Source organism: Petaurus breviceps, unplaced genomic scaffold, assembly GCF_028583685.1.
Source record: "Petaurus breviceps papuanus isolate PSGF00001 unplaced genomic scaffold, PetGlider_PUasm1.0 90808, whole genome shotgun sequence".
Lineage (NCBI taxonomy): Eukaryota > Metazoa > Chordata > Mammalia > Diprotodontia > Petauridae > Petaurus > Petaurus breviceps.
In genome coordinates, this window is record NW_027187349.1 from 17,219,655 (window position 1) to 17,240,429 (window position 20,775).

General features: G+C 40.4%; 2 protein-coding genes and 1 pseudogene across 3 annotated transcripts in view; 2 read left to right on the plus strand and 1 right to left on the minus strand.

Annotated features, from left to right (window-relative positions):
- The window catches only part of PDCD2 (programmed cell death 2), a 14,598-nt gene extending 9,524 nt beyond the window's left edge, over positions 1-5,074 (minus strand). For both annotated transcript variants that reach the window (XM_069070505.1, XM_069070506.1), the window contains exons 1-3: positions 4,558-5,074; positions 1,194-1,436; positions 203-361 (exon numbers count right to left, since the gene is read on the minus strand). In XM_069070505.1, the coding sequence (XP_068926606.1) occupies positions 203-361; positions 1,194-1,436; positions 4,558-5,059 (904 nt within the window). In that variant the 5' untranslated portion in view covers positions 5,060-5,074. The remainder of the gene's footprint in view (positions 1-202; positions 362-1,193; positions 1,437-4,557) is intronic.
- UFC1 (ubiquitin-fold modifier conjugating enzyme 1) overlaps positions 1-20,775 on the plus strand; it is a 428,252-nt gene that overhangs the window by 227,515 nt on the left and 179,962 nt on the right. The gene's annotated exons all lie outside the window — the stretch shown is intronic.
- LOC138147948 (proteasome activator complex subunit 1 pseudogene) lies at positions 17,757-18,624 on the plus strand (annotated as a pseudogene).

The following is a 20,775-nucleotide window of genomic DNA, read 5'->3' on the forward strand; positions in this document are numbered from 1 at the left end:
ACCAGTTCTCTACCCACTATTTCCACACTGCCTCTGCTTTCATCCTATTACTATAATGGAATCAGAATGGAAAAGCACTGGTTAGCCTTCTTTTTCCTTCACTTAGTTTGCACATCTGTCTAGCTAATAATAATGAGATTATCTTTGCAATAATGGTCTTTTTATTTGTGAATTAACTGTCTTCTTAAAATTTACTTCTTACCCATACTGCCTATGAGTTCAGAGTCTTCACACTTTTCCAGGCCTTCAGGAATGCAGTCAGGAACAGGAACACTGTCAGGCTCCACCTCTTCTGTTTCTATTACAATTTCATATTCCGGAAAAAGGAACTCGTGGTCTGGGACTGCACTATTCAAATTATCTAAAAGAATATATCTGCATTAGTTAGCATGTAAAGTTATAATCAATTCAAGAATAACAAAAAAATGACTCTGTGGGCCTCTTAAGAAGTTCACATTCTATATACTGCAGCTCTTCAAATAAAACTATTGGGTTCAAGAATGATGGATGCTGAGGAAAGGCTTACAGGGAAAGGATGTGGTAAAACTGCACCTGACTCCCTCTTCATTCCTCTGACCTATACCAGATTCTTAGGATTTTGAAGAGACTCACCTATTTTTAAACATCAAGATCCTTAGGGAATATTATCAGAAATTTTAATACATGTTTTTTTATAATTCCATTCATGTTTTAATGTTTCAATTGATGATATCCATCCATAAAGTACCTAATTTCCAAGAAGATACCAAATTACATCATATGATGTAATATAATAAACTTCATAGAAAGTAATCATCTCTCTCAGCTTTAACAATCACTATACAGGGGAAGTGTGCCCTCCTCCCTCTTCTTTACAAAAGAAAGGGGTCTGCAGCTATGGAATACTCTGCATAATGTCAGACTTTTCAATATTTTGGTTAGCTTTATATAACTTTTTTCCTCTTAAATTCTTTATCAGAAGAAGTCTGACTGGCTGAGGATATGGGAAGAGGAGCACAGTGGGAAAGGTAGGTGATGTAAACAAAATATTATCAACAAAATTTTATTTTAAAAATTAAATTAAGTACATCCCAGTGACTTGTCTTTTTAAAACAAAATCATTTTGGACATCACTATTAAGAACTCAGAACCACAAAACAGAAGGATAGGAGATGAAGGAAAATTACTCGGAAAATACTAAATATTTAACTTACCTGATGTTGTACAAGACTGCTTATGTCCCAATTTCCAATCAAGAGTCTGATGATCCTTACTACAATAATGGGCCTTATGACACTTGGAACAAACTTTGGGACCCAAACAGCCACAAACTCTACAGAGATGAACACCAGATTGAAGCTGCATATTTAGAGAGTCATCTTCTTCATTCGGTGGTTCTTCAGATGGTGGTTCATAAGAGTAATGGTCATTTTTCCTGGGTAGTTGATTCCTAAAAACTAGAAAAGCAGAAAAGAAAATCATCAAAATATATCCATAAAAATACTAAGCCATTAAAAAAGGGGGTTCTCTAAATTACATGAAAGGAAAAACTATGGTATTCACAGGAAGCTGATATTAGGGTAAAAAACACTGGTGCTCCTTCAATGCTTTTGGAGATGCTCCTAATGTCAAAGAATCTGTTACTGACTGAGTGGTCACCAGAAGAGTTGGGCTGAACAATTCATAATCTGTTCATAAAATACAGAATTTTGACTCCAGTTTAGCCTAAAGATAACAGGAAATGTTACATTGTTCTGAACATTCCTTTTTAGATAAGTTTTCCACTTCATTTGTTTCTTTATGAGGGATAATTTGACTTTTTCCCCCATTTGATCTCAATTTTTTTCATGGAAATGAGAACATTATAGAAATATGTTGATGGGGAATTCCTGCTTAAGCAGAGACTAGACAAGATAATCTTTGAGGTACCTTTCCAACTCCTAGATTCTGTGATTCCAAAATATGCCAGGCAAATGGGAATTATTTTTAACTAAGGCAAATTTCAACTCAACATAATGAAAAACTTATCTATCAGTCTGAACTATTAAAAAAATGAAAGAGAATGTCTTATTTTCTAGCAGAAGCATGACGTACCAAAAACAGCATTAGACTTTAGAGTCAGAAGGTATCTGGATCTGAATCCCACCTCTTATAGCTTAACATAACATGGCACAAAAATCACAAAATAAGAATTTTTTAAAAAGTCCTACAAAAATCCTTTTCTTGGTCTTCACCCTCCCTGATTTCTCTGTTGTATCTGAAGTTGCCAACCACTCCATCTTCTGGCTCTCTCCTCCCTGGTTCTCTTCTCACCTATCTCATTGATTCTTTTCAACCTCCTCTGAAACATCATCATCATCATGTTCCAGTCTGGATGTGGGTGTACCCTCAGGCTCTGCGCTGGGCCCATCATCCACTGCCTAGCGGATACCTCCTGAAACTTTGCACGACTAAAATACAACTTTCACCCTAAATTCATCCTTCTAAATTCCTGATTTAAAGTTAGTGACATCACCATCCTTCAAGGGTGACATTCTTTCCTTGTACTCAAACTTCCACGTCAATTTAATGACCAAGTCTTGTGAATTTTACCTCCACAATATCCCTCTCATCTGTCTCATTCTCTCCATTTACACTACAACCATCCTCATTGAGGCCGTCATCAACTCTTACATGGACTACTACAACAGACTTCTAACTGGTCTCCCTGCCTCCAGTCTTTCCCCTCTGAAAACCATGTTCCACACAGCTACCAAAGTGACATTCCTAAAGCACAGGTATGACTATGTTACTCCCTGGTTCTAGAAGCTTCAGCAGATCATCACTGCCTATAGGATAAATATAAACTCCTCTGCTTGTGATTTAAAACCCTTCACAACTTCACACCCAGCCCCTTCCCAAGTTGACCACCTATTACCGCACATGACTCTCACATTTCAGTCAAAGATGGTTTTCAGAAGGGAAAGACTAGAGGCAGAGACTTACTTGCTGTTCCCCAAACATAACATCTCACCCCCCATCTCCATGACTTTGCACAGGCTGTCCCCCACCCTTGGAATGCTCTCCTTCCTGCCCTCCAGCTCTTCGAAGCCCGGACTACATTAAAGGGTCAAATCAAGTGCCCTTTCTTCAGATTTCCTGCACCTCCTGCCCCACTGCCCCAGTTGCTGATGCCCCTACCATTACCATATATTTACTTCCGTAGACATTTTGTATTTAATCCTAAATCTGCTACTCTGCTGCATCCTGCACCCAATCTTTGTAGGTCTACACTCTGAGGAGTTCATCCAAACTGGTGGATAAAAATCTATGGACCTGAAACAGGCACATCTAGGTTTCAATTCTTCCTCAAGACATTTAATAACTGTTTCACCCTGGGCAAGTCTCTTTCAGCTTTGCTTCTCATCTGTAAAACTGGGGTATTAATAGTATGTACCTCGAAGGCTTCTTGTGAGGTTCAAATGAAATATTTCTAAAGTGTTTAGTAAACACTAAAGCACCCCAAAAATGTAATTTATCATAATTATCATTACCACTGTTATCTGAGGTCAAACAGAAAGAATATAACCCTCTTTCAAATACTTGAAAAGAGGTCATATGCCCTACACAGACAACACAAGCACAGCACACACTAATATCAAAGAGATCTAACAATAACTAACACTTATATGACACTCACTATGCGCAAGAGGCTTTACAATTATTATCTCATCTGATCCTCACAAGACCCCTGGGAGGTAAGCATTATTATCCCATTTTGCAGATGATGAAACAGAGACAAACTGAGGTTAAGCAACTTCCCCACCCTCACACAGCTACCAAGTGTGTGAAGTCCAATTTGAACTCAGGTCTTCTGTCTCCAGGCACCACCTGGTGCCTTTTATCTTCCTCCTAATCCTGCCTCTGCCAGTTACCGAGGGACCATGTAACAACTCACTTGATTGTTCTGGGCCTCTATGTTTTCACTTATAAACTGAGGCAATAATTGTGAGCTCTGAGTACAATGGGGCTAACTTGTTTTAAACGAGCCAAAATCCAAAAGGGGCAGGGGCATCAGAAGGAAATTATTAAAGGAGCAAAGAAATATCAAAGAAGGGGGTGGGAAAGAAAGCAGGGACTACTGGGAAATAGCTGAAAACCTGCACCCTACAGCACTTCGCTGCCATACACACACCCCGAAGGCCTACTCTCTTCTCCTCGGTCCCCCTTCCCTCTTCGACAGCTGGTGGCTCACTCATGGAGTCAGGAAGACAGAGTTCAAGTCTGGCTTCGGACACTTACTAGCTGTGTGACCCTGGGCAAGTCACTTAACCCAGTGTGCCTCCGTTTCCTCACCTGGAAAATGGGAATAATAACGGCACCTACCTCCTGGGGGTGCTTCAAGGATCAGATGAGGGAATAATCGTAAAAGGTGTGCTTGGCACCCTCACTCCTTGGACTCACTCCCAGGAAAGGCCCAGGTGGGCACAGCTCTCAGCAGGCACTACTAATAAAGATCGACCGGCCTAGGCCGGGTGCCGGCAGGCCCCGCCGGGGTGGAGGAGACGGTGGGGGCGGGGAGGGGGTGCGCGCCCTGACCTCGGAGGGCGGCGCAGCACGGAGGCTCCCGGCAACAGAAGACGAAGAGGCTGCGGTGGAAGGCGTCGGCGCGATCCGGTAGCGGCGCGTACAGCTGCAGCAAGAAGGCGAGCGGCCGGCGGCACAGCGGGCACGCCAGCTCCGCGGGGCCCGGGAGGCCGCACTCGGAAAGCCACGCCGGCCGCCCGCCCACCTTGCTGGGGAACTGCTCGCTCCGCAGGCGCCAGCCCGGCGCTTCGACGACGAAGCCCAGCTCCACTGACGGGGCTGGGGCTGGGGCCGGGGCTGGGGCCGGGGCCGGGGCCGGGGCTGCGGCCGACGCCATGACAACACCCCCGGCAGCAACACCAGCTGAAAACCGGAAAAAAGAATTCACACCGCACTCCCGAAGGCCGCTTAGCGGAAATAGATCGGCCGGAACCGGAAATGTGCCCTGGAGAAATAGGTCCGTCGCACACTGGACACCCGGGATGCTAGACGATAGGTTCCTAGTCAGAGTCATTCTGCTCAGCCCCTCTGGGCTTCTTTGCTACGAGGACGGGTCATAGGGGGAACCGCAGAGAATAAGATAATTGAGAAAAAAAAGATGATTGACAAATAATAACTGACATTTCTGTAACATTTTAAGTTTGCAAAGGGCAACTTTAAGGTTTACAACATGCTTTACATTTTTATCTTATCCTCACAACAGCCCTTCGAGATAGGTGCTATTTATTATCTCTGTTTTACATAGGAGATCGAGGCAGACAGAGGTTAAGTGACTTGTCCAGGATCATACAGTCTACTGGAGTGTCTAGGCTACATTTAAACTCAGGTCTTCCTACCTCCAAGTCTGCTAGTCTATCCATTTCAGTCGTTCCAGTCGTGTCCGACCCTTCGTGACCCCATTTTGGGGTTTTCTTGCAAAGATGCTGGAGTGGCTTGTCATTTCCTCCTCCAGCTCGTTTTACAGATGAGGAAATGAGAGAGTTAAGTGACTTGCCCAGGGTCACGCACCTAGGAAGTGCCTGACTCCCGGCCAGGCACTCTATGCACTATGGCGCCACCTAGCGGCTCATCTCACCACCTGGCAACCTAGAAAGAAGATGCGGAGGATTGCCTTTCTTGATGCAACTATTTCAACTTCTTTATCTGCACCTCGTCTGTAGAGGATGATGAGAATTCTTATAAAAGCAGCTTACTTGTTATCCTGAGTTTATTAACGTTGTGAGGATGTGTTCTCACAAGTGGAAAGAAGTCATTTATAGTTGCAGTGAGGGATTCAGGTGACCCCGGCTGTAACCTGTGATCAATCCAAAACCTGGACTATTGCAAATAATAATCTACAACTTTATTTTATGATTGAACGTGCCTTTAGGACATAGAACTGCCTCCATACTTTTGTTTCCAGTCACTCATCTGCATGAGACCAAACAGGAATCTGGGAAATGCGATAGATATGATTACCATAAGCGGGGACGGGTACCCTTACTTAAGGAACTCTTCTCTATGCTAGAATACTTGTCAAGCAGAAAAAGCAAACTGTTCCCATGCCCTGCCTGGTGGTGTGTCAGACTTCAGAGCATAGGAAGTCAAAGAAAATAAAGCTTCTGCCAATCCTAAATTAACACCTAGCCCTACAAAGAGACTGGAGATAGTAAAAAGAGCTGTAGCTAACCAAAGAGTATCTGAGGCTAAATTTCACTTTAGACCTCCTTGATTCCAGACCTAATCCTCTTATCTACTGTGCCACTTAGTTGCTTAAAGTATAATCATAACACTGTAGCTTTTCATCTTCCAGAAGCTAAATCTTCTTCTTATTTTTTTTCCCTGATTAAAATTTAAGTTCCGTGAGAGAAGAAGCTTGGTGCAGTTCTTAGTAAGTGCTTAATAAATGTTTTTCCATCTGTTTCATAATAGCAAAACAAAATCAGCAATATGAATAGGCCTAAAAAGACCAAAACATGCATAAACATTAACATACATGTAAACAGGTAGTAAAACAATGAACAACTAATAGACAGGAGTTACTATGTTACAGTCGAACAGAAACAAATGTGAATAGCCAATAATCAAGTAGGAGCGCATCTCAAACCTGTATGTGCAATTATATCCAAGGTATCCTTCATGTGGACAGTCTATAGTAGTTGTCACCTGGTTTCATGTGTAACCACTTCTCCAGTTTTACCTAGAACATCAGTTGTGACCTTTCTATCCCTAAATCTCTCAAAGAGGCTAATTATCATCCCTGTCACAACCACAGTCCTTCCATCTTTACATCTGAACTTGTTGAAAGGCCAACATTTCAATGCCCTATGGACTGTCTCTCTGTTATATAACTGGTTCTCTCCCCTTTTCTGAATTAGACTTTTCCCCAATTTGAAGCAAGGTTGGGTAACAGTACACAATGTTGTTGCTTTTTTCCAATGGAAATGTAACTCTATGAATTGTTATCTGGTTTAGACAGTCCTTATATAACTGATGAATGGCCTTTTTTGCTTAGAATCCACTGAAGTAAATGTCTATCTATTATTTCTCTCCACCTGTTCATCAGAGAGTCCATGTAACTTTCCTATCTCACTGCCACTATTTGTGGCAATTCTTGTCTCTCTTTTTCTTTTTTTGGAGGGGGGAAGGCAGGGCAATGGGGGTTAAGTGACTTGCCCAAGGTCACATAACTTAGTAAGTGTCAAGTTTCTGAGACCAAATTTGAACTCAGGTTTTCCTGACTCCAGGGCCAGCTCTATTCACTGTACCAACCTAGCTTCCCCAGAACAATTCTTCAAAGAGACAAGTTACCCAATCTCTCAACAGCTTGGTATGGAATGCTCCCTGCTGTTCTGCTAATTTATGTGTCCCTTGAACATCACTGTTACTTAGAAAAACTATGTCTCCTCGAAGATCTTGATGACATACTCTGGCATCATATCGTGACTTGTTTCTACCAGAGTTCTTATGATAAGAAGTTACTGCTTCTTGGAAGGCTTCTCTTAGCTTCTTCCTTAGCTGAAAAATGTTGTCAGTATTTTCATCCTTTCCATCTTTTGAGACTCCAAAGTATCTCATTAGGTAGGTGTGACCCTCTTCCAAACATGAACAAATATGATATAAAACAAAACATCATTCCTGGTAGAATGTATATATGTACTAGAAACTCCACATGCTGACTCTGCTGAGATTTTTTTTTATCTAAGAGCTTCTAACATCTTTAGATGCATTAAAATAATACCTAGAAGGTAAGAAAATAATTACAGTTGGCTTTAACATGCCTCTTTCTGATAAATCTCATAGAAATATAAATGGAAAAGAAGTTAAGGATCCAAACAAAATGTTAGAAAATGTATCTATGATGGATCTTTGATGATTATTGAATGGGAACTTTAAGGAGACTACTTAGTATCAACAATACCTTTATATAAAAAATCAGTCACATTATAGAACATTATTTTGGTCTCAACAAAACTATGACAGCAGCAATACATTTCATAAAGCCTGTCTTGTGGTTCTATACCCCTATACCCCTTTCCATAATGTGTGTGAGGATAGTCCAAGATTTTCATTTCCACAAAATGCCTTCCACTATGAATGCAAACAAATTGATATTGTTTGCTAGTGAATGTATGCACATCTATATTATACAGAGCTATTATACACCAAAGATCAATTATCTTTTATATACAGTTTTCTCTTGGCTAGATCTCTAACATGCATACATTACATCTCTTTTACTTTGGCTTATTTTCGTTTAAATTCAGTATATAAGTTTTCTGCCATTGAAGCCAATGGGAGCAGATAAAAAAGCACTTTGTCAAAGGAGTAAAAGCAAATGGTCAGGACTCTACTGAGAATGTGGAGGGCTGAAGGAACTCTATGCACAACAGTGCTTAGAATTCTAGTACTTCAAAGAACATCTGAGAATTTAGCATTTTCACCTTTACTTAGACATTGTAGAGCAAACTGAGTATACTGGGTATATTTCCCTGTAACTCAGCAGAAACAATGAGCACATCGAAGATCTTTCATATACAGTTTTCTCTTAGCTAGATCTCTGAAACACATACATTACATCTCTTTTACTTTGGCTTATTTTCATTTAAATTAAGTATTTAGGTTTTTGCAACTTACACAAAAATGGTAATAAGATCAACTGAAGTGTGAATCATACTCTAAGGTCCATAAAGTATTTTTTGTAAGTATTTGTGTAAGGTGAGTACTTTTCTCCCTAACATTAGAATCCTTAAGAAGTTTTCCTACATCTAAGTCAACATTCACAAATAGAATACCAAGGGAAAGTTGCAAACTATTTTGGGCAAACTCTATTACTTCCTCCTTCACCCCTCCCCGGTCTCAAGGTCATTTCCCTTGGTCATGGAAAAATCTATTTAAAAGATAAAGAATGCTCCCTAAAATACTTCCTTTGTTTTCCCAGTTACTTAGGAAATTTATTGCAATTTTACTATTTTGACATTTGACCTTATTCTCATTGAATTTGGCTTAGGGAGGGAATGACATACACACTAAATAGGGTATCTCACCCTACAGGAGAGTAGGGGGGAAGAGGATGAGAGGGGGGATGATGGAAGGGAGGGAAGGCTGGGGGGTTAGGGTAGTTGGAAGCACCCACTTTTGAAAAGGGACAGGATCAAAGTAGAGAATAGAACAAGTGGGAGATGGGATAGGAGGGAGGGAAATATAGTCAGTCTTTTACAATATATCCATTATGGAAATGTTTCACATAGCTGCACATGTACAACCTATATTGAATTGCTTATCTTCCCAGTAAGGGTGGCTGACAAAGGAGGAAAGGAATAAATCTGGAACTCAGAGTTTTAAAATCAAATGTTTAAATATATATGTATATATACTATTATTAATATTATTTTACATGTAACTGGGAAATAAGATTTACAGGCACTGGGGCATAGAGATCCACCATGCCCTACTGGAAAGTCAGAGGAGGTATGGGAGAAGATGTGGGAGAGAGCAGATTGGGGGAGGGGATATCCAGTGGGATTGCTATTTTGGAGTGGTGGGTAGAGGAAAAACGGGGAGAAAATTTGTAACTCAAAATCTGGGGGAAATGAATGATGTAAACCAGAAGTTAATAAAGCATTTGATTAAAATAATGTGAAAATGTTTAATGTTAATGTATATGTAGAGTCTATATCAGATTGCATGCCATCTTGGGGAGGAAGGAGAGGAAGAAAATTTGGAACTCAATAGCTTGTGGAACTGAATGTTGTAAACTAAAAATAAATTATTTTTTTTAAGGGTATCTCCAACCCCTGCCTCTGGAAGTCCTTTTCTCCATTTGTGGGGCACTCATGAAGTTCTCCAGAGGTGTAGCTCTCTTTTGAGCTCTGAGGCTCAGTATCTTTCTAATATCCATTGTTACCCCTGCTCTATCTATGCATTAAGGATTCATGCTCCTGAGATTGCTGCATCTCTAGGTGACTGTCTATCCATATCCAAATGCAGCCAGCTTTGCTGCTAATTGCTCCTATTGCTATGATAGTTACTTCTACTACTGACATTCATTTCCAACGATTAAAGAGACCTCTATTCAGATCTCTGGAACTCACAGAGTCACCTGGACGTCTCCATTTCATCAGATTACATTTGCCCATGATCAGGAAAGAAGAAACTCAAAGAGATGAGGCAGCCATGTGTCCACAGTTGCCATGGTCATGTGAGAGACAGGCCTGCTACCTCTCTCCCTTAGACTCTTGTGACTAATTAAAAGTAGTCCTTTTTTTTTTCTTGTCTGCAAAGGAAAGAGTAATGGTAGGGGTAGATCACCTCTTTTGTATACCCAGCACTCAATTCCACCTCAACAACTTGAGTTATAAATTCTTCTGACTTCACAATTAGAAGATTTTTCATCACCCCACAGTATATGTCCTCAGTCACAAGTGACCAGATGCCAGCTCCCCCAAACTTTCCACAAGGTTATTTGAACTAAAACCAGGCAGAGAAAATCTGTACATGCTCTAAGGACTGGATTCCCATAGACCAGTCCACCCCATTACAATTAATACTTTTTTGGGGGGAGGGGAGAAGGCAAGGGAATTGGGATTAAGCGACTTACCCAGGTTACACAGCTAAAAAGTGTGTCAAGTGTCTGAGGCTGGATTTGAACTCAGGTCCTTCTGACTCCAGGGCTGGTGTTCTACTCACTGTGCCAGCTAGCTGCCCCCCCCCCATTACAATTAAATGTGTCCTTTACAAACCACGACATAAAAGTTATAATCACTAAGGAAAATATTAACAATTAAGTATGTTTATTTACATATTTAAAATTATAACAAAGATACGACCTACTAAAATTTGTGGGATGCAAATAAAGCAATACTCAGAGAAAAATATAGCCCTGGGCACTTATATTAACAAAGAGAAAAGAATGATGAATTAAGCATACAACTAAAAAAAATCTAGACTAGAAAATAACAATAATCCCAAACTAAATACAAAAATAGAAGCTTTGAAAATCAAAGAAAGAATAGAGGAGCATCTCAGAAAAAAAAGACTCAATAGGAGATTCTGACATAAGCAGGTGCTCACCTAAATACCTCAGGAAGCAAGGAGATAAATGGTTATGGACTCACCATAAGCCAACCCAATTTGGAAGACAGACACCCCATAAAATGAACTGAAAAAAGGCATTACCACAGCCACTAGAAGTCACTTTTCTACAAAAGGCAGAGATTTGGTATCTGAGTGTAAAGCAACAGAAAATTCAGACAGACTCGATGTATTTACTTTTTATCTTAGAAAGGGCCATAATACTGCCAACGAAAGCTTCCAATGTAACCATTCCACTGACAAGCCACTCATTAGCTGCTCCTCTGAGCCAATTTGCGGAGGGCCTTAGATGCCAAATTAAGGAGTTTCTATTTTGTTTTAGAGGCAAGAGGGAAGCCACTAAAGGAAGAGCTGGAAAGTGTCCTGGTTAAACTTGGTGTTTAGGAAAATTGTGTTGGAAGTTTTGTGGAACATAGTTTAGAGAAGGGAGAACAGAAACAAGGAGCCAAAGTAGGGATATAATATTATTAAAATAATTCAGGCTAGTAGTGATGAGGGACTGGATAATGGAGATGGTTTTATAAGTAGAGAGGAGATGGGTATGATTGATGTTGTGCAGGTGGAAAGAAATTATATGAAAAACATTGTGCTGGAGAGATAAAAATAACAATAAAACAGAGTCCAAGACTTGGTGAGCTGATTGAGTGGAGGAGAAGGGCTAAAGAAGAAGAGTCTGAGACAACTGAGGTCTCAGACCTCGTTGACTAGGAGTAAGGTGATGCAGGAATAAAGAAAGAATTAAAATAATGGGGAAAGCTGGAAGAGAGTCTGGTTTTCTGGAGATGAACTTTATTTAAACATGCTGAGGGAGTTTGATATGCTGATGGCACATCTAGGTGGAGGTGTCCATCAGGCCTTTAGATATAGGAGCCTGGCATTCTGACAAGAGATTAGAGTAATGGCATATTTTCTTTTAAAAAATATTTATTTATTTTTAGTTTTCAACATTTACTTCCATAAGTTTTAAATTTTTTCCCCCTCCCTCCTGCTTCCCTCCCCAAGATGGCCTGCAATCTGATATAGGCTTTATATATACATTCCTATTAAACATATTTCACAGTAGTCATGTTATATAGAAGAATTATAATAAATGGGAGAAACTATGAGAAAGAAAAAACAAAACAAAATTTAAAAAGAAAATAGTTTGCTTTGCTCTGCATTCAGACTCCATAGTTCTTTCTGTGGATGTGGCTGGCATTTTCTTTTTTTTTTTAAGCAATTGGGGTTAAGTAACTTGTTCAAGGTTACACAGCCAGGTGTTTCTGGGTGGGTGCTAAGTGTCTGAGCCCGAATTCGATCCCCCAGGTCATCCCAACACTGGGGCTGGTGCTCTTACTTGCTGTGCTTGTGGCTGGCATTTTCCATCATGAGTTCTTTGGAATTGTTTTTCTCCTTGAATTGCTGAGAAGGGCTGAGTCTATTAAAATTGGTCCTTGCACACTGTGGCTGTTACTGTGTACAATGTTCTCCTGGTTGGGGCCAGAGCCAAGATGGCAGAGTAAAAACAGGAACTTTTCTGAGCTCTGCTCCAACCACCTCCAGTTCCTGTAAAATATGAATCTAAACAAATCTAGGGCTACAGAACCCACAAAATGACAGAGAGAAAGAAATCTCCTGCTGAAGGCAACCCAGCAGGCCCACAGGAAGGGTCTATCACACTGGGCTGGGAGCTGAGAGCAGTTCTGTGAACCGCAGGGTTCTGGCCCTGGGATGGCCCCAACCAGCAGCACAGACTGGCCAGAGCAGACTTCAGGAGAGTGAATCATTGGCAGCTATGGCAATTTCCAGAATCCTCAACCCATAAATTCCAAAGAGAGAGTAGAAGGTCAGTGGGGAACTCTGTTGGAACTGGTTGATGGAAGAGTGCGGTCCAGCCCCTGCCCCTGGGGTGAGAGGTGGTGGAAGTGCAGCAGTGTGGCTGCCTCCAGAGCTCCTGGCCTGTAGGGGGACCAAGCGACCATTCAGAAGGTAATTGCTCTTGCTTTTACCTGCTTGGATCCAGATCGTGGTCTTGGGTGGTAGTCCTGGGGTGAGGAAGGCCAGTGTGCCAGAGCTTGCCAGGGCTGTAGAGAGGCACCCTCCTCAGACCTCTGACAACAATTGCAAAAACCCCAGCAATTTGGGACACAGCTCTCTCCATTCTGGAAACAGAACTCTACTGTGGCAAAGACCTCAAATGTCAAATAATTGGCTGGCAAGATGAGCAAGCAGAGGAAGCACAATCAGACCACAGAATCCTTTTCTGGGGACAAAAAGGATCAAAACATGGAACCAGAAGAAGACAACAAGTCAAAACTCCTGCATCGAAAGCTTCCAAGAAAAATATGAATTGGTTACAGGCCATGGAGGAGCTCAAGAAGGATTTTGAAAATCAAGTAAGAGAAGTAGAGGAAACTTGGGAAGAGAAATGAGAATGATGCAAGAAAGTCATGAAAAGCGAGTCAACAGCCTGCTAAAGGAGACCCAAAAAAAAAAAACACTGAAGAAAATAACACCTTAACAAATAGACTGGGGCGGCCAGGTAGCACAGTGAGTAAGAGCACCGGCTCCAGTGTTGAGAAGACCTGGAGATCAAATCCCAGTCTCAAACACTTAGCACCTACCTGGCTGTGTAACCTTGAGCAAGTTACTTAACCCCAATTGCTTAGGGGCAGCCAGGTGGCTCAGCGAGTAAGAGCACTGGCTCCAGTGTCGGGATGACCTGGATCAAATCTGGGCTCAGATACTCAGCACCACACCCAGAGATAGCGACTGGCCGTGTAGCCTTGAGCAAGTTACTTAACCCCGATTGCTTTAAAAAAAAATTAAAATTAAAAAAAAAAACAAATAGACTAACTCAAAGAGCAAAAGAGGCTCAAAAAGCCAATGAGGAGAAGAATGCCTTAAAAAGCCAAATTGCCCAGATGGAAAAGGAATTTCAAAAACTCACTGAGGAGATTAATTTCTTCAAAATTAGATTAGAGCAAATGGAAGCTAATGACTTTATGAGAAATCAAGACACTATGAAACAGATCCAAACAAATGAGAAAATAGAAGGCAATGTGAAATACCACACTGGAAAAACCACTGACCTGGAAAATAGATCCAGGAGAGATAATTTAAAAATTATTGGACTACCTGAAAGCTATGATAAAAAAAAAAAGCCTAGAATTCATCCTTCAAGAAATTCTCAAGGAAAATTGCCCCAATATTCTAGAATTAGAGGGCAAAATAGAAATTGAAAGAATTCACTATTTGCCTCTTGAAAAAGATCCCAAAAAGAAAACTCCTAGGAATGTCATAGCCAAATTCCAGAGTTCCCAGGTCAAGGAGAAAATATTACAAGCTGCCAGGAAGAAACAATTTGAGTCTTGTGGAAACACAATCAGGGTAACACAAGATCTAGCAGTTTCTACACCAAGGGATTGAAGGGCTTGGAATATGATATTCTGGAGGTCAAAGGAACTAGGATTAAAACCAAGAATCACCTACCCAGCAAAACTGAGTATAATGTTTCAGAGGAAAATATGGTCATTCAGTGGAATAGAGGATTTTCAAGTATTCTTGATGAGAAAACCAGAGCTGAACAGAAAATCTGACTTTCGAATACAAGAAGCATGAGAAGCATGAACTCTCTCTCTTCAAGAGAGGAGTGTGCAAGTGACACAGAGATCCATCAGAGCCACCGCAGGTGCTTCCAGCAGCAGCCAGAGTTGGCAGCAGAGTCCTCCAAAGCGGAAGGGGCAGATGCAAAGGAAGCATTCATAGATACAGATGGAAAGACGGTTTTCTAAAGAGGCAGCAGCTTAAAGGACCATGAGCCATCACAATGGAGAAAAATGCTGGTTATGCATGACAGAAAGGCAATCATCTTCTGAACCCAACAAAGAGCTATACCTGAAGGAAACCCTTCACAAAAGGGGAAAAAAATTTACTTCTGGGGCCCAGAGTTAGAGGTCAAGTCAATCGAAGTCATCAAATATTTGTTAAGTCCCTCCTATGTGCCAGGAACTGTGCTAAAAGTGGGAATACAAGAACAAGAAGATATTTCTTGGTCACATGTATTCCTTTGCTGTATTCCCCCCTACCGTTGTGTATCCCTCCCCGGGGACCTTTGGTTGTGCGAGGGGAGAGTATGTCCCCGTTTAGAGCAATTATTTTGTGATCACCGTTTTGCAATACCTTCTCAATCTCAATCTTTTTATTAAAAAAAAAAAAAACAATAAACTTCTAGCTGAATGGAAACTACAAAAAAAATGTCCTCCCAGTTCTGCTTACTTCACTCAGCATCAGTTCAGATAAATCTTTCCAGGTTTTTCTGAAGTCCGCCTGTTGATTATTTCTTAGAGCACAATAGTATTCCATTTCATTCATATACCACAACTTGTTCAACCATTCCCCTTGATGGGCATCCCCGAAGTTTCCAGTTCTTGGTCACCACAAAGACAGCTGCTATAAATATTTTTGTACATATGGGTCCTTTTCCCATTTTTATGATCTCTTTGGCATATAGCCCTAGAAGTGGTATTGTTGGGTCAAAGGGTAGGCACATTTTTATAGCCCTTTGGGCATAGTTCCAAATTGCTCTCCAGAATGGTTGGATCAACTCACAGCTCCACCAACAATGAATCAGTGTTCCAACTTTCCCACATTCTCTCCAACATTTATCATTTTCCTGTTTAGTCATGTTAGCTAATCTGATAGGTGTGATGCGGTAACTCAGAGTTGTTTTGATTTGCATTTCTCTAATTAATAGTGATTTAGAGCATTTTTTCATGTGACTACAAATAGCTTTAATTTCTTCCTCTGAAAATTGCCTCTTCATATCCTTTGACCACTTATACCCATATTCTTGTAAATTTGACTCAGTTCTCTATGTATTTTAGAAATGAGGCCTTTATTAGAGACACTAGTTGTAAAAATTCTTCCCCAGTTTTCGGCTTCCTTAACCTTGGTTGCATTGGCTTTCTTTGTACAAAAATTTTTCAATTTAATGTACTTAAAATTATCCATTTTGCATTTCATAATGTTCTTCTAAATCTCTTGTTTGGTAATAAATTCCTCCGTTCTCCATAAATCAGAGAGATAAACTATTCCTTGCTCCCCTAATTTGTTTATAGTATCAGCCTTTATATCTAAGTAGTACCCATTTGGACTTTATATTTGGGTATATGGAGCATTTTTTTGTGGTAGCAAATAACTGGAAGCAAAATATATGTGTAACAATTGGGTAACAGCTGAACAAATTATAGCTCATGAATATAATAAGATATTGCATTGAAAGAAATGATGAATATGAAGAATTCACAAAGATGTGGCTAAACTTTGATGAATTAATGTAGATTGAAGTAAATAGAAACAAAAAATTTACACAATAACCAAAATAATGTAAAAAAAAAAACAAACAAAACCAGCATTGAAAGACATCAATGACCAGTCTAGATTTCAGAGGACTGACAGTGAAACATGTCTCCTTTCTTTCAGCAGAGTTAATATTAGGTAATATTTATGTTACTAGCTCTTTGAGATGTATAAAATAATATACATGCATATCAGTTGAGAAGATTTCATTAGGTAATGAGCTACATAGGTATGAAATGGCACATCCATTTTCAGCGTGGCTAAGATTGGTTTATTTTGCTTAATTTTATTTAGTACCATAGATCATAGGATAAACAATAAGAGCATAGAGTCAGACCCAGAGAGCTCTCAGAGGACATCAAATTCAACCTCCACATTTTGTAGATGAGGAAACTGAGGCCCATGGAGGGAAAATGACATGCCTAAAGTTGCAAAGGTAGTATCAGAGGCAAGACTTAAATCGAGGCCTTCTGACTGCAGAGTCAGTGCTCTTTCGGTTGTGGGAAGTAATAGCAATGTTTTAAAAAAAGCATAAAAATATATTTTTAATTAGGTCTGGCTCTCTATATAATATGGTAATCATTTGCATGCAGATGATTGGACCCATGGAAGCAAATGAATTCAATAAGGCAAGGTATAGGGAGAAAAGAGATCCCAGGATGCTAGGAGCTTAGGAGTCAAGATGTGATGAACCAACAATGGAAACTGAGGGCAGGCAGAAGAACCAGGAAGGAATGATCACAAAAGCCTGAGGAGGGAAAAGTATTCAGGAGAAAAGAAGTATCAAAAGCTGTGGGGAGGCATGAGATTTGGACATTAAGAAATTATTGAAATTATTTTGAAGGGTCTATATAGCTGTATGGACACCAAGCTGTATGGAACTGGGAGGCCAGAGCTTTGGATTGGACATCTCCCAATTATCTCACTCCAAATTCCAGACCTATTCCCCACTGAGTTTACTCCTACCTCTCATATTTCTTCCTCTGGCATCAAGTATTGTTATTTTATTATTACTTATTTCCCAATCAACCTGTGCTAATAGCACAATTGCCAGCATATGTGAAATTTTCATGTTAAAAACAGTTCGATATAGATGAAAATATTTATTGTATTTTTCATAATGGCAAAGAACTGGAAACAAAGTAGAGATTTATCAATTAGAGAATGGCTAGTCAAAATATGGTATGTGGATGTAATAATAAAATATTACTTCTATAAGAAACAACATAAAGAATATAGAGCAGCCCTTCCCCTTTGCTCCTGTCTCACTGCTCCATCTGGCCCTTAACCCCCCTGCCATGGCCACCTTCACTGTCAGACCTGAAGCCCAAGCCAAAGTAGATTTGTTCAGAAAGGAGTTATGTGCTCAGGCAGAGATCCTACTTGGAACTTATTTCCCTGCAAAGATTTCAGAGCTGGATGAGTTCTTGAAGTATCCATCTCTGAATGAGGCTGATTTGAGTCTCTTAAAGGCCCCCTTGGATATCCCAATCCCTGACCCAGACAAAGAAAAAGAGAAGGAAGAGCATTGGAAACAAGAGGATGATAAGAATGAAAAGAAAAAAGAGGAAGATGAAGATAAAGGTCCTCCTTGTGGGCCTGTAAGCTGCAATGGGAAGATTGTGGCCCTTCTGGGGCAGTTGAAGCCTGAGATCAAAGATGTGAAAGAACAGTTAAATATGGTTTCCATGGGGCTACAGCTACAGGTGCCCCGAATTGAGAATGGAAACAACTTTGGAGTAGCTGTCCAGGAGAAGGTATTTGAGCTGATGACTACACGCAGAACTAAGTTGGATGGCTTCCAAACCCAGATCTCAAAGTACTTCTCTGAAAGGGGTGATGTAGTGGCTAAAGCAGCAAAGCATCCACATGTGGGTGACTACCAACAGCTGGTTCATGAACTGGATGAAGCACAGTATGGAGAGGCAAGACTGATGGTCATGGAGATCCAAAATACTTATGCTGTATTATATGATATCACCCTGAAGAACTTTGAGAAGATCAAGAAGCCCAGGGGAGACACAAAAGGAATGATCTACTGAAAAAATGGAGCCTGTCTCCCTTCTCCATCACCACTTAACTAAGATTATCTGTCTTGCCACAGTCCAGCTTCCATTTAGAACTTCCCCTCTTATCCATACCTTGCCTTCTAGGCACCAATAAATTTTGTCACACACACACACACACACACACACACACACACACACACACACAAAGAATACAGAGCAGAGGAAGGTTTATATGAATAGATGCAAAGTGAAGTAAGCAGAACCAGGAAATTAATACACACAACAATGCAAATGGAAACAATTCTCTCCTTGTCTTCAGTCAAATTTGAATGCTAAATATTTATAATGACCAAATTTGACCCTGAAGATTAATTTTTAAAATGCACCTTTCTCCTCTATTTTACAGAGGTGGAGAGCTGAGTATGATAGACTATCTTAGTTGATATGTTGACTAGTTTTAGTGAACTGCTTTTTTTTCATCTTTCTCAAATATTTTATTAAGAGGGATGGCTCCCTGAATACAGGGAGAGATTAAGGTGATACTAAAAAAAAAGATAGGGGTGGCTAGGAGGCGCAGTGAATAGAGCACCAGCCCTGGGGTCAGGACGACCTGAGTTCAAATCCGGTCTCAGATACTTGACACACTTACTAGCCATGTGACTTTGGGTAAGTCACTTAACCCCAATTGCCCTCCAAAAAGAAAAAAAAAAAAAAAGATAGTTTGGGATGTGTGCATGTGTGTTTTAAGGAATTTTCAGGTTGGATTAGTAGTTACTGCTAAAATCAAGTCTATGAAAGAAAAGGAGTAGAATAGCAACAGTAGATATAGAGAATTCAGGTTGTACTAAGGACAAAGAAGTTCAGGAAAAGTGACACTGAGTTGGAAGGACAGATTTTGATCAAAGCTAGGAATTTCAGAATCCAAATTTAAAGAGGACAATGGTGAGGTGTTGGTTTGATCACTCACCTCTTCGGGTAGCTGGGCTGGAAAGGAGTGGAACTGTGGGTTATGAAAATTGAGGCTGATGAACTGGGAGGCCAGAGCTTTTGAATGCACATCTACCAATTGTCTCATTCCAAATTCTAGACCTACTTCCTATGGACTTGACTCCTACCTCTCATAGTTCTTCCTCTGACATCAACAATTCCCCTCGAATACCAATCTCATTGGTGTGGTGCACCCCCTGGTGCAAATTGCAATCCTTCCATGCCACCTAATATTGTGTAATTTTTGTCTCTTCTTATAAATCCTACTCAATGTGCTAGAGGCCTTCCTTTAGTTCCATTACTGTTTCTTGGATAGCATTGCAGTGCCCAAATTGTCCATCTGCTATCCATCAGTCTGTTTCATGACTAGCAATGCCTTTTGTTCAGTAATACATCTACTTAATGATGCTTTGAAGTCACAGAATCCCAATATTTTGAAGGGACCTTAAAGGTCATTTAGATTATTCCAGACACAAATTAGAATCCTCTTAGAATATCCCCAATAAGCAGTCATATGATTAGACTTCCAGCAAAATTACATACCCCGGGGTGGCCTAGGTGGCACAGTGAGTAAAGCCCGGCCCAGAGTCACGAGGACCCAAGTTTGGTTCAGGCCTCAGACACTTACCCACACACAAAAAAAACTAACCTTGGGCAAGTTACATAACCCCAATTGCCCTCCAAAAAAGGCAAAAAAAACCAAACCATACCCCGTGAGACAGTGCATTCCAGTTTGGAATAACTTTCAAGTCTTGGAAAATTTTCCTTAGAGATTTAACGTTCCTTTCTCCAACTCTCACCTATTGTTCCAAATACTGTCCTTTGCACACAGACAGAACGAATTGTACCCTTTCCGAATGACAGCTCTTCAAATACCCAAGGAGCAAGATCATGGCCCCCTTAAATTTTATCTTCCATAGACTAAAGGGCCCCATTTCCTTCTATATTATGACTTCTCAAGCCTTTCACCATCCTATTCACTTTCCTTTGAAAGTTCTTCAGTTTATCAATGTCCATTTTATAATGAACTCAGAATTTAACCCAGATATGATCTGACCAGGAAAGAGTTCAGTAGGACTAGCATCTCTCATCATCTGACTATTTCCTTTCAATGGAGTCTAGGATAGTCTTTATCATAAAGTTGACTGTAATGATAAAGCTGACTCAGAGGGAAAGCTGACATCAACGGTACAATTCATTAAACTCTCAGATCTTTTCCAGATGAACTACCAAGTCATGTCTTCCTCCCTCCCTCTTGTACTTAATGAAGTTGCTTTTTTGAGCCCAAGTGTAAAATTTTACACTTACTCCATTAAATTTA